Consider the following 14,093-nt stretch of genomic DNA (forward strand, 5'->3'; position numbering starts at 1 on the left):
CCGAGGGAGTGGCAGTGGCTCCGTGGAGCAAGAACCTGCTGTCCTGCCTCAGGATGACAGCATTGGTTCCCCCCACCCCCCCCCCCTCCTCCATCACTACATCACTACATCACTACCACTCTGCCAGTGCCCTTGCTGTTGTTTGTCAGCCTTCCACCATCCATGCTGCAACCACAAGGATAGCACTTTGTAGAAGCACTCGGAGAGGCAAAGGCACACTGAAGACAGGCACTAATGGAATACACAAGAGTGATTAGCCGACTTTGTTATGCTGGATGGATTGATATATAAAGTTGGATTGGAATGTTTCTTTTGTGGTAGCTTTTGTTTCAGCGTTGTGATGGTCAGTAACAGAGGTAAGGTAAAGTGTTGAATGGAGAATTTGGGTTTCATACACTGGTACCGCAGTCGCTTTCTCCTCTTCCTCAGCTGGTCGCCGTATGCCTAGTGGCAAGAGCTGTGCACTCTTGATAGTGAGGTTGTGGAGCATGCAGCAGACCATGACAAATCTTGAGACATGCTCTGGTGAATACTGCAGTACTCCTCCAGAGCGATACAGACAGCAGAGGTGTTGTTTAAGGACACCAATGGTCTGCTCTATCAGATTCCATGTGGCAACATGGCTCTCATTGTACGCATGCTGCCCAGGTGTGGTTGGGTTGCGGAACGGAGTCATGAATCAAGTAGTCAGCAGATCGCCCTTGGAGCCCAGTAGCCACCCTCCGGTTTGTCACACTGGCTCAAAGACTGAGGGAACTGCGGACTGGCGCAGAATAAAGGCATCATGACTGCTGCCAGGATACCGAGCATTCACCGGGCATGTGCTGAGAATGGTCGCACACCAACTGCACATTCAGCGAGTGGTAACCTTTGCGCTTGCTGTACATCTCAGCATTTAGATGCGACACCTGCAAATCCATGTACATGTAGTTGATGGTGCCTTGTACTAGGGGAAGCTCACTCTCCTGGCAAAGCCACGTGCACGCTCTACCTTCTTCTCTCTGGTCAGAGAGAAAACAATGAAGTCTCCCTCCCGGCATAAAGAGTGTCTGTCACCTCTCTTATGCAGCAGTGCACGGTGAACTGGGAGATGTTACAGATGTCGCCTGGAAGGATCCCGATGTGAGGAAATTCAGGGCCATGGGCACCTTCACAGCCACTGGCAGCGCTGACTTGCCCTGGTGTGAGGCTGCAGGTCTGGTTGCAGGGTCCCGGTGTCATGGGGTCCCAGTGCCATCGACTCCTGCTTGGAGGTATTCCTGGAGGTTTCATCACATGAGCTCTTCCCTCCAACTATCCCGCTCAGTCAACCAATCTTTCTTTCCCATCTCCAATATTTTTACAACTAATAAACAAAAGCAAATGAAAAAAAAACTCACAATCTTTTTAATGTCCCTATGATTCTTCTCCCGGCAATATCCAGGAGACTAATTTTTCATTCCTGGAGACTCAAGGATGCTCCTGGAGGATTGGCAACCCTACTGCAGAATATAATATTTAACATTACACAGCATAGCAACCTCAGCACTCGAGGTATATAGGTCCCAAAACACTGCTGAATGGACTTGATCATTGGTTGGTGTTTGGAGGGGTGAGGGAGATGCTGATGTGTGTAGTGATGCGTATAGTGAGGCCTATTGCGTGTTGCGATGTGTGTAGTGATGTGTTGCGTGTAGTGATGTGTGTTGCAATGTGTGTAGCGTGTAGTGATGGGTGTTACGTGTAGTTATGTGTGCAGTGATGCATGTTGTGATGTGTGTTGCGTGTAGTGATGCCTGTTGCATGTAGTGATACCTGTTGCATGTAGTGATACATGTGTGTAATGATGCATGTTGTGTGTAGTGATGTGTGTTGCATGTGGTGACATGTTGTGTAGTGATGCCTGTTGCCTGTAGTTTTGTGTTGTGTGTAGTGATGTGTTGTGTGTAGTGATGCATGTTGTGTGCAATGATGCGTGCTCCATGACTCCTGACTCACTGAACAAGACACTTCGATTGACACCCCGTCAAATGTAAAAATGTAACGTTCTTACTTCTTCAAGATATAGCTTGAGTATTGTCTGAGGAAATAGTGAAGGGATGAAGTCAGAGCTGCTTCCTGTAACCTCCTTCCGTGCCACCTATGAAATGCGAGCTTCCAATTCACCCCCTTTCTAAAAATTGCCAACATTTGTTAATGTGAAAGAAAGAACCTGCATTTCTATAGTGCCCTTCACGACCTTGGAACATCTCAAAGCGTTTTACAAGCCAATTAAGTACTTTATGAAGTATAATCACTGTTGTAATGTAGAAAACGGGGTTGTCATCATGCACGCAGCAAGCTCCCACAGACTGCAATGTGATATTGTGATGTTGGTTGAAGGTTAAATGATGGCCAGGAATCTACAGACAGTTATCTTACCGAGATATTCTGTGTCAAATGTAACGTGATGGGTTTGTAACAACCTGAAGCTGCTGCTGGCTTAACCCTGCCCAGCCAACTTAGTTACACTCACAACCTTCAGCACTTATCCCAGTCTTTACCGTTATGTCTGTAATGTACTTATGAATGACTCCACGAGGCAATGTGTTGTACTCAAACTGTACGGACCTTGGTCCTTTATTCGTAACTCCAGAGTGAAGCACAAGCATGGTGGCTTCCCTTTTATACAGCCCCTGCCACCAGGGCAGGAAACCCTGGTCTCCACCAGTTACACCCTCCAGTGGTGCCGGCATAGTATATACACAGTGTAAACCTTATTGATAGTACATCAGGTAAAGTCTCCATCTTATGCAACTATACAGTGACTACACAGAGAGTATATCTATAGTCTGCATATATAACATTTACCCTCATAATATGATTGTTGTATTGGAAGGTCCGGCGTAAACATGGCCTCAATTTCACCCCAGAGTAGAACCTCTGATCTGTTCTCTGTCCAGGACGTGCCGACTGAAAGTCTCCAGGATGGTGCTCAGACTCCATACCTGCGTCATACTGATTTCCTTGGCTTCTGTTTTGTTGTATTATGCCACTGTTTGGAGTTTCTGCAGGAAATGGAAATATTTGTCAGCATCAATGTTGGGAGTGGCTGGAAGTTTCTTTGGCCGAAGAGAAGCTCTCTCTCTCACACTTGTAAACAGTAGAAGCTTCCACCCCACAGGGCTCAGTGTACAAGATCGAATTCCTTCCTCGACTAAACTCACTAAGTGCACCGAACAATGCTGCATCTTGTAATGTCAGCCGTGACTCAGTGGGGTAGCACTCTTGCCTCTGAGTCAGAAGGTTGTGGGTTCAAGTCCCACTCCAGGAACTTGAGCACAAAATAATCTAGGCTGACATTCCAGTGAGGGAGCACTGCACTGTTGGAGGTGCTGTCTTTCGGATGAGATGTTAAACCGAGGCTCTCTCAAGTAGACATAAAAGATCCCATGGCACTATTTTGAAGAAGAGCAGGGGAGTTATCCCCAGTGTCCTGGCCAATATTTATCCCTCAATCAACATAACAAAAAAAACTGATTATCTGGTCATTATCACTTTGCTGTTTGTGGGAGCTTGCTGTGCGCAAATTGGCTGCCATGCTTTCAACATTACAACAGTGACGACACTCCAAAAGTACTTAATTGGCTGTAAAGCGCTTTGAGATGTCCGGTCGTGAACGGCACTATATAAATGCAAGCTTTTCTTTCTTTCATTTCACTGTAAACTCCAAGTTTGGATCTGATCCCATGGGAAGGCCTGATGTCAACTTGTTGTCCCAGTGAATGTCACACATCTGAGGCAGTGACTATCGGTTCGACTTTACACTTTTGTACAAATCTGCCAAAAATGGGCGTTGTTTCCAGCATGGGCAGTAAATATAGGATTTGAGATCGCTGGATTATCGCCCATTTCCAAAACCCTAACTTTACATTTTTTTAAATGGCCGTTACCGCGAGTGATCTGAAAAGGGTGATAGCGTTAAAATCTTTTGACCTTCTGCCGTAAAGTGTCGCCGTCCATAGCAATGGCATGGCAACGCTCGTTTTACGCATTTCAGGAGGTCAGGGGTCATCATTACAGCAGAAGACGAGACAGAGAGGGAGCAGAGAGGGACTGAAAGTGTGTGTGGGTGTGGTGTGTGCTTGTTTGGCTGTTGTGGGAGGTAGGAGGGAGATTCACCAGCAGCAAAAAGCACCAAGAAGGTAGCTGGCACCGAGTTTTTGTCCAACAAATAATATAATGGAAGGGATAGAGGAGGTCCTGGAGCTGGCGACAGAGGGCTCCCAGTGGTCCCGGAGCACGGCACTGCAACCCAAGGTGCCGCATCCTCATTACCAACGACACATGAGAGCCAGGGGGAAGATCTTGCTTCTGGCTCGGAGCACATTCCCACCTCGGGAACGTCCTCTCCCGTATCGGTCCAAGCAGCGGTTCTACCGTCATCCCCCCCAATGCAGCAGCACCTGTGGAGCTCCTCGGCCAGGCGGCTTTGAGTCAGGAGGGGAAGGGGAAGGGGTAGAGGAGGGGAGGAGAACCGGGGCGGAAGAGGAGGGGAGGGGGGTTGTGGAAGAAAAGTGAGGTGTTGTTTTCGGGGGACATAGAAACATAGAGAAACATAGAACATAGAAAATAGGTGCAGGAGCAGGCCATTCAGCCCTTCTAGCCTGCACCGCCATTCAATGAGTTCATGGCTGAACATGAAACTTCAGTACCCCCTTCCTGCTATAGAAACATAGAATGCTATAGAAACATATTTTTAGGTTGCTGGTGCTATTTTGGTGGGAGGGTCGGGGCAAGGGGCGAGGGGGCTACCTTGTTGGTTTGCATTTGTGTTCTGTTTTGCTGGAAATGGGAGCCATCATAACGATGTAAATGTGATAAATTTGTGGTGGGGTGGGGTGCGGTGTTTTTTACAGTTATAATTATGATTTCAGACAAATGGTCGGATTAAATGTTTTTTATTTAACATAACCTTGTTGCACATTGTCTCAGGTGGCTGCACAATTACACACTGGTGATTCCTTAACATGAAAGGGTATAATTACACTTAACTTGAATCAAGGTGATGCACACCATTGATGTATGACCTGCACACCCTGCAGCTTTGTAAATAACAACAATGTTCTTTCAAGCAAAGCGCTCATTTATGAGCTGCTGACGTAAGAGTCTTGCAGCTATGTAGCCACCACAGGCCCTTTCCCATGGTCTGGAGGGGTGCGGGGGCATGGTTTCAGCATCAGCCCGATTGTCTAGCCCGAGGTCAGTGTCCACCTCCTCGTCCTCCTCTTCCTCTCTCTCCTGACGTGGACCGTCAGTCCCTTCTGGCAATTCTTGTCCCCTCCTGAAAGCCAAGTTGTGCAGCATGGAGCACACCACCACGGATTGAGCTACCTGCTCAGGGTGGTATTGGAGCTCGCCTCCTGAGTGGTCCAGGCATCTAAAGTGCTGCTTCAGCACTCCAATGGTTTTCTCCACGATATTGCGAATTGCTCTGTGGCTCTCGTTGTATCGCCTCTCGGCTTCGGTGTGGGTGTCACGCAGGGGGTCATCAGCCAGGTGGCAAGGCCATATCCTTTGTCACCAAGCATTGACCTTGTGGCTGACTGGTAAACATGTCAGATACAGTGCTCTCATGCAGGATGTGAGCATCATGGATGCTGCACGGAAATTTCGCATTCACTGCCATAATAATTTGCTGGTGGTCGACAACGAGTTGCACATTCAGGGAGTGGAATCCCTTGCAGTTCCTAAAAATCTCTGCATCCTGAAAAGGTGCCCGCATCGCGATGTGCGTACAGTCTATTGCTCCCTGCACCTTGGAGAAGTTAGCAATTCGGTAGAATCCTAAAACCCTCTCAGTCTGAGCCTCCCTGGTCATAGGGCAGCTGATAAAAGTTCATCCTGCTTGCGTACAGGGCTTCAGTGCCCTGTCTAACGCAGCAATGTGTGGCATGCTGATATATAGCGCAAATGATGCCAGCTGAGGCCCGAAAGTAACCCGACGCGTAGAACAAAAAGTGCCGCGGTGACCTTGATCTCGACGGACAGTGCGGTCCTGATGGTGCTGGCAGGCTGCACATCTCCCCTGATGAGCTGGCATACCTCACTGATAACCTCCTTGTGGAAGCGCAGTCTCCTAAGGATAAGTTGGGGTAAGACTGCTTCTCCCCGTAAGTGCCGGGGGTGTAAGGTCTGGTCCTCCTCATCAATCTGGCACGTGTTAAATTGGGCACATAATGCTGTCGCATGTACCTTCTGCAACCTCGAGTCTGCAGCATGTGCGTGGTCATCAAGACAGGCTGAGAAATGACAGGCCCCATTCCAATAGCTATCAGTATTACACCGATTGTTCACAAACAATAAATGTCCCCACTAAGACACCTAAAGTAAATTCCAATCATGCACAGTATGAAAAGATGTTTGTTCAGATGTTCACATCACCTTAAAAGACTTCCAGAGTACATCCAAACTCCCCCAAAGTTGAAGCAGAGCAGCCTTATAAATGACGCGACCTGCGATTTAGAAAATGGCGTCATACCGCTGTGATTAGTTCAGGTCAGTTCAACTTTTTTACAGCGGGTTTTTCAGCGAGAAATATTGTCGGCAAGATGTGTGTGAGGTGCCGAAAGTAACGCTGGGTGATTTTCTGAGCGTTAGTTTCGGCAAATGTGATCTTTATGACAAAAAACAGTGGCCGGGTGGTATTATTAAATCTTGGCGTTAATTACGTGCTGAAAGTAATGCTGGGCGACATTATGGGTGTTGGTTTCGCCCATTCTGATCTTTCCGCCCCAAACAAGTGGACGGGCAGTATTATTTTTTATCGGTGTTACGTACATGCCGAAAGTAACGCTCGATGATAAGTGACCGAGAAATGGGCGTTACTTTCCATTTTGTGGCTAAATGGGCGATATATGGGCGTTACACATTTCAGCGTTAAAATGGACATTAAGTGGGTGGTATGCATGCAAAAATAATGGAAAGTCTAGCCCATGTTGTGAAACAGAAGGCGCTGAGCCTTGTCCCCCCTTCAAATATTTTCCTCTTTAATGTTTTTTTTTTTAATTGTCTTTTCAGAAGATTTTAACTATTTAAGGGCTAAAATTCCTAACCCAATGCATTCTTTCCCAGGCGCTGAAAACTGAACTCTTTGCCTCCCCCGGCCTTCGCTCCCTCCTACAACATGTAGGCATTTAAAACACCAAGCCTTTGGTCACCTAGTTTCTAATTTACCCTCCTGTTTACCCTCCTTTGACTCCTGCACTTTTCAATGTTGACATGGTTTCGCACCCTGGGCCTTGACCCTTCCACCCAGGGTTCTCAATTCAACCAGAAGTTCAAGTATTATGGCCATGTACTGGAGGCCTCCCATGAGTTACCTCAGGAACCGTTATCCAGCACTGGTCAGTGTCTTCCGGAGAGAAGGGTGGAGAAATAGAAGGCTTAAAAGGAATGAGCGATGAATAATTTCAAGCCCTGTTCTCTGATTCTGGGTTTCTGTATCTATATGTGCACGTTACTTAGAGTTCTGGTGTATTTTGCATTTAATGGGAAGCTAGATAAGCACACGAGGGAGAAAGGAATAGAAGGTTATTGTTGTGTATATGTAAAGCATGCACTTCTATGTTCTGCCACCAGGGAGCGCATCCCCTGAAGTCCCAAGGGATCCCAGCATCCCTTGGGAGCACTGTATATAAGCCGGCCCCTAAGGCCTGTTCCTCACTCTGGAGTGTCTTAATAAAGATTGAGGTCACTGTTACTTTAACCTCCCTGTGTGCAGGCTCATCTGTGTTAGGAACACAACAACTGGCGACGAGTATACGAATCCAACGCAAAGATGCAGCAAACTTTGGGCATCCTGGAGAAGTTCTCGTAGGGTGAGGACTGGGAAGCCTATGTCAAACGGCTAGACCAGTACTTTGTAGCCAACGAGCTGGACGGAGAAGGAAGCGCTGCAAAAAGGAGAGTGGTCCTCCTCACAGTCTGCGGGGCATCGACGTATAGCCTCATGAAGAATCTTCTGGCTCCGGTGAAACCCACAGATAAGTTGTATGAGGAGCTGTGTACACTGGTTCAGGAGCATCTTAACCCGAGGGAGAGCGGCTGATGGCGAGGTATCGGTTCGACACGTGCCAGCGATCTGAAGGTCAGGAAGTGGCGAGCTACGTCGCCGAGCTAAGGCGACTTGCAGGACAATGTGAGTTTGATGGCTACCTGGAGCAGATGCTCAGAAACTTTTTTGTGCTGGGCATTGGCCACGAGACCATCCTACGAAAACTTTTGACTGTAGAGACACCAACCCTCAGTAAGGCCATTGCGATAGCACAGGCGTTTAGGTCCACAGGTGATAACACCAAACAAATCTCTCAGCACAGAAGTGCCAGCAATGTTCATAAATTAACTGGAACTGTGTTTGCGAGCAGAAATGTACAGGGCAGAAACCACGAGTCTGCAACTGCCAGCAGGCCTCAGGTGACCCAGATGACTCAGAGTCCGCAACAAAGGATGAATGCAAGGCAATTCACACCTTGTTGGCGTTGTGAAGGCTTCCATTCAGCCTATTCATGCCGCTTCAAAGGGTATGTTTGCAAGAGCTGTGGAACAATTGGGCAGCTCCAACGAGCTTGCAGACGAGCTGCAAGCTCTGCAAAACGTGCTAACCACCACATGGCAGAGGAAGATTGGTCCATGGTGGATCAAAGCAATTTTGAGCCTCAGAAAGAGGAAGCAGATGCTGAAATACATGGGGTACACACATTTTCGACGAAATGTCCACCTATAATGCTAAATGTAAAATTGAATGGCTTACCCATAGCCATGGAACTGGACACTGGCGCTAGCCAATCCATCATGAGTAAAAAGATGTTTGAGAGACTGTGGTGCAACAAGGCACTCAGACCAGCCCTGAGCCCCATCCACACGAAACTGAGAATGTACACCAAAGAGCTCATCACTGTCCAGGGCAGCACCATGGTTAAGGTCACCTACGAGGGCACGGTGCACGAACTGCCACTCTGGATTGTCCTGGGCGATGGTCCCACACTGCTTGGAAGGAGCTGGCTGGGCAAAATCCACTGGAACTGGGATGGCATCAGAGCGCTATCAAATGTCGATGAGGCCTCATGTACCTGGGTTCTTAACAAATTTCCTTCCCTTTTTGAGCCTGGCATTGGAAACTTTTTTGGGACGAAGGTGCGGATCCACTTGGCTCCAGAGGCACGACCCATTCACCACAAAGCGCGAGCGGTACCTCACATGATGAGGGAGAGTGTGGAAATCGAGCTGTACAGGCTGCAATGCAAGGGCATCATCTCCCCAGTGGAATTCAGCGAGTGGGCCAGCCCAATTGTTCCAGTGCTCAAAAGTGATGGCACGGTCAGAATTTGCGGCGATTATAAAGTAACTATTAATCGTTTCTCGCTACAGGACCAATACCCGCTACCTAAGGCAGATGCTGGCAGGAGGCAAGACGTTCACCAAGCTCGACCTGACTTTGGCCTACATGACGCAGGAGCTGGTGGAGTCTTCGAAGGGCCTCACCTCCATCAACACACACAAGTGACTGTTCATCTACAACAGATGCCCGTTTGGAATTCGGTCGGCTGCAGCGATCTTCCAGAGAAACATGGAGAGCCTACTCAAGTTGGTACCATGCACAGTGGTTTTTCAGGACGACATATTGGTCATGGGTCGGGACACCGCCGAGCACCTACAAAACCTGGAGGAGGTTCTCCAGTGACTGTATCGCATAGGGCTGCGGCTGAAGAGGTCGAAATGCATCTTCATGGCAACAGAAGTGGAGTTTTGGGGAGAAAGATCGCGGCGGACGGCATTCGGCCCACAGACGCCAAGACAGAGGCTATCAGGAACGCGCCCAGGCCACAGAACGTCACGGAGCTGCGGTCGTTCCTGGGATTCCTCAACTATTTTGGTAACTTCCTACTGGGGTTAAGCACCTTTTTATAGCCCCTACATGTGTTATTGTGCAAAGGTGAGAACTGGGTATGGGGGAAAAAAAACAAGTAATTGCTTTTGAGAAAGCCAGAAACATTTTATGCTCCAACAAGCTGCTTGTATTGTATAACCCGTGTAAAAGACTTGTGCTAGCATGTGACGCGTCGTCGTACAGATTCGGGTGTGTATTACAATAATCTAACGTTGCGGGGAGGTTGCAACCTGTCACCTATGCTTCCAGGAGCTTGTCTAAGGCCGAGAGGGCCTACAGCATGATTGAGAAAGAGGCATTAGCATGTGTGTTCGGGGTAAAGAAAATGCATCAGTCCCTGTTTGGCCTCAAATTTGAGCTGGAAACTGATCACAAACCCCTCATATCCCTGTTCGATGAAAACAAGGGGAGAAATACTAATGCCTCAGCCCGCATACAAAGGTGGGCACTCGCACTATCAGCGTATAACTATACCATCCGCCACAGGCCAGGCACCGAGAACTGTGCGGATGTTCTCAGTCGGCTACCATTGCCCACCACGGGGGTGGAAATGGCGCAGCCTGCAAACTTGTTGATGGTGGCGCAGCCCGCAGAATTGTTGATGGTCATGGAAGTGTTTGAAAATGATAAATCACCTGTCACGACCCGCCAGATTAGGACTTGGACCAGCCAAGATCCTCTGTTGTCCCTAGTAAAAAACCGTGTACTGCATGGGAGCTGGGCCAGCATCCCCGTTGAAATGCAAGAGCTAATCAAGCCGTTCCAGTGGTGAAAGGACGAGCTGTCCATTCAGGCAGATTGCCTGTTGTGAGGTAACCGTGTAGTGCTACCCAAAAAGGGCAGGGAGACGTTCATCTCGGATCTCCACAGCACACACCCGGGTATAGTAATGATGAAAGCGATAGCCAGATCCCATGTGTGGTGGCCCGGTATCGACTCTGACTTAGAGTCCTGTGTACGGCAATGCCTCTAAGTTTGTGGTCCTGGCCCTCCAGACCATGGTCGAGGATCCATGTCGACTATGCGGGCCTGGTTCTCGGTAAAATGTTCCTGGTGGTGGTGGATGCTTTTTCAAAATGGATTGAATGTGAAATAATGTCGAGAAGCACCGCCACCGCCACCATTGAAAGCCTGAGGGCCATGTTTGCCACCCACGGCCTGCCTGACATAATGGTCAGTGACAATGGGCCATGTTTCACCAGTGCCGAATTTAAAGAATTCATGACCCGCAATGGGATCAAACATGTCACCTCAGCCCCATTTAAACCAGCCTCCAATGGGCAGGCAGAGCGGGCAGTACAAACAATCAAACAGAGCCTCAAATGAGTCACAGAAGGCTCACTCCAAACCCGCCTGTCCTGAGTACTGCTCAGTTATCGCACGAGGCCCCACTCACTCGCAGGGGTGTCCCCGGCTGAGCTACTCATGAAAAGGACACTTAAAACCAGACTCTCGCTGGTTCACCCCAACCTGCATGATCAGGTAGAGAGCAGGCGGCAGCAACAAAATGTAAACGATGGTCGCGCCACTGTGTCACGGGAAATTGATCTGAATGACCCTGTGTATGTGCTAAACTATGGACATGGTCCCAAGTGGATCGCGGGCACGGTGATAGCTAAAGAAGGGAGTAGGGTGTTTGTAGTCAAACTAGACAATGGACAAATTTGCAGAAAGCACCTGGACCAAACGAGGCTGCGGTTCACAGACTGCCCTGAACAACCCACAGCAGACACCACCTTTTGCGAGCCCACAACACACACCCAAAGGATCAACGACACCATCCCGGACCAGGAAATTGAACCCATCACACCCAACAGCCCAACAAGGCCAGGCTCACCCAGCAGCCCTGCAGGGCCAACAACACGCCAGCCCAGCGAGGGCACAGCCAACGCACCAGAACAGACATTTGTACCAAGGCGGTCCACCAGGGAAAGAAAGGCTCCCGACCGCCTCACCTTGTAAATAGTTTTCACTCTGACTTTGGGTGGGTAGTGATGTTGTGTATCTGTAAAGCATGCACTCCCATGTTCCACCACCAGGGAGCGCATCCCCTGAAGTCCCAAGGGATCCCAGCATCCCTTGGGAGCACTGTATATAAGCCAGCCCCTAAGGCCTGTTCCTCACTCTGGAGTGTCTTATTAAAGACTGAGGTCACTGTTACTGTAACCTCCCTGTGTGCAGCCTCATCTGTGTTAGGAACACAACAGTTATGCTGATAGTTTAGATGAAGTAGGGTGGGAGGAAGCTCGTGTTGAGCATAAACGCCGGCATAGGCAAGTTGGGCCGAATGGCCTGTTTCTATGCTGTATTGTAATTAGTCAGAGCGTGACGTTAATCAGCGTGCAAAGACAAGTTGATATATCATCCATTTTGATATAGCGGCTCCTCTTGCTGCCCTCTCCAAAGCATGCCCGTGCGTGCAGCTGTTAAAAGTGCTTCAGCTGCATTAACAGCTGTGTAGAGAGTTGTGTACAGACCATCAAACAGTAATAGTGAGGTTGGGGATGGCATCAAACAAGAAATTAGGGATGCGTGCAATAAAGGTACAGCAGTTATAATGGGTGACTTTAATCTACATATTAATTGGGCTAACCAAGCTGGTAGCAATGCGGTGGAGGAGGATTTCCTGGAGTGTTATTAGGGATGGCTTTCTAGACCAATATGTCAAGGAACCAGCTAGAGAGCTGGCCATCCTAGACTGGGTGATGTGTAATGAGAAAGAACTAATTAGCAATCTTGTTGTGCGAGGCCCCCTGGGGAAGAGTGACCATAATATGGTAGAATTCTTTATTAAGATGGAGAGTGCCACAGTTAATTCAGAGACTAGGGTCCTGAACTTAAGGAAAAGTAACTTCGATGGTAAGAGACGTGAATTGGCTAGGATCGACTGACAAATGATACTTAAAGGTTGACAGTGGATAGGCAATGGCAGACATTTATAGATTACATGGATGAACGTCAACAATTGTCCATCCCTGTCTGGAGTAAAAATAAAAAGGGGAAGGTAGCTCAACCAAGGCTAACAAAGGAAATTAGGGATAGTGTTAAATTCAAGGAAGAGGCATATACATTGGCCAGAAAAAGCAGCAAACCTGAGGACTGGGAGAAATTTAGAATTCAGCAGAGGAGGACAAAGGGTCTAATTAGGAGGGGGAAAATAAAGTATGAGAGGAAGCTTGCAGGGAATATAAAAACTGACTGCAAAAGCTTCTATAGATATGTGAAGAGAAAAAGATTAGTAAAGACCAATGTAGGTGCTTTGCAGACAGAATCAGGTGAATTTATAATGGGGACCAAAGAAATGGCAGACCAATTGAACAAATACTTTGGATCTGTCTTCACTAAGGAAGACACAAATAACCTGCTGGAAATACTGGGGGTTCGAGGGACTAGCGAAAAGGAGGAACTGAAGGAAATCCTTATTAGTCAGGAAATTGGGTTAGGGAAATTGATGGGATTGAAGGCCGATAAATCCCCAGGGCCTGATAGGCTGCATCCCAGAGTACTTAAGTACCTAGAAATAGTGGATGCATTGGTGATAATTTTCCAACATTCTATTGACTCTGGATCAGTTCCTAGGGACTGGATGGTAGCTAATGTAACACCACTTTTTAAAAAAGGAGGGAGAGAGAAAACAGGGAATTATAGACCGGTTATCCTGACATCAGTGGTGGGGAAAATGTTGGAATCAATTATTAAAGATGAAATAGCAGTGCATTTGGAAAGCAGTGACAGGATCGGTCCAAGTCAGCATGGATTTATGAAAGGGAAATCATGCTCGACAATTCTTCTAGAATTTTTTGAGGATGTAACTAGTAGAGTGGACAAGGGAGAACCAGTGGATGTGGTGTATTTGGACTTTCAAAAGGCTTTTGACAAGGTCCCACACAAGAGATTAGTGTGCAAAATTAAAGCACATGGTATTGGGGGTAATGTATTGACGTGGATAGAGAACTGGTTGGCAGACAGGAAGCAGAGAGTTGGAATAAACGGGTCCTTTTCAGAATGGCAAGCAGTGACCAGTGGGGTGCCACAGGGTTCAGTGTTGGGACCCCAGCTATTTACAATATATCAATGATTTAGATGAAGGAATTGAATGTAATATCTTCAAGTTTGCAGATGACACTAAGCTGGGTGGCGGTGTAAGCTCTGAGGAGGATTCTAAGAGGCTGAAGGGTGACTTGGA

General features: G+C 48.0%; 1 protein-coding gene across 1 annotated transcript in view; it reads left to right on the forward strand.

The window, feature by feature from the left end:
- Positions 1–118: 118 nt before the first annotated feature.
- LOC139226819 (Fc receptor-like protein 5) overlaps positions 119–14,093 on the forward strand; it is a 56,990-nt gene continuing 43,015 nt past the window's right edge. Inside the window, exon 1 of the mRNA XM_070857857.1 lies at positions 119–356. Coding sequence (XP_070713958.1) covers positions 269–356 — 88 coding nt within the window. The 5' untranslated portion in view covers positions 119–268. The remainder of the gene's footprint in view (positions 357–14,093) is intronic.

Source organism: Pristiophorus japonicus, chromosome 16 (assembly GCF_044704955.1).
Source record: "Pristiophorus japonicus isolate sPriJap1 chromosome 16, sPriJap1.hap1, whole genome shotgun sequence".
Classification (NCBI taxonomy): domain Eukaryota; kingdom Metazoa; phylum Chordata; class Chondrichthyes; family Pristiophoridae; genus Pristiophorus; species Pristiophorus japonicus.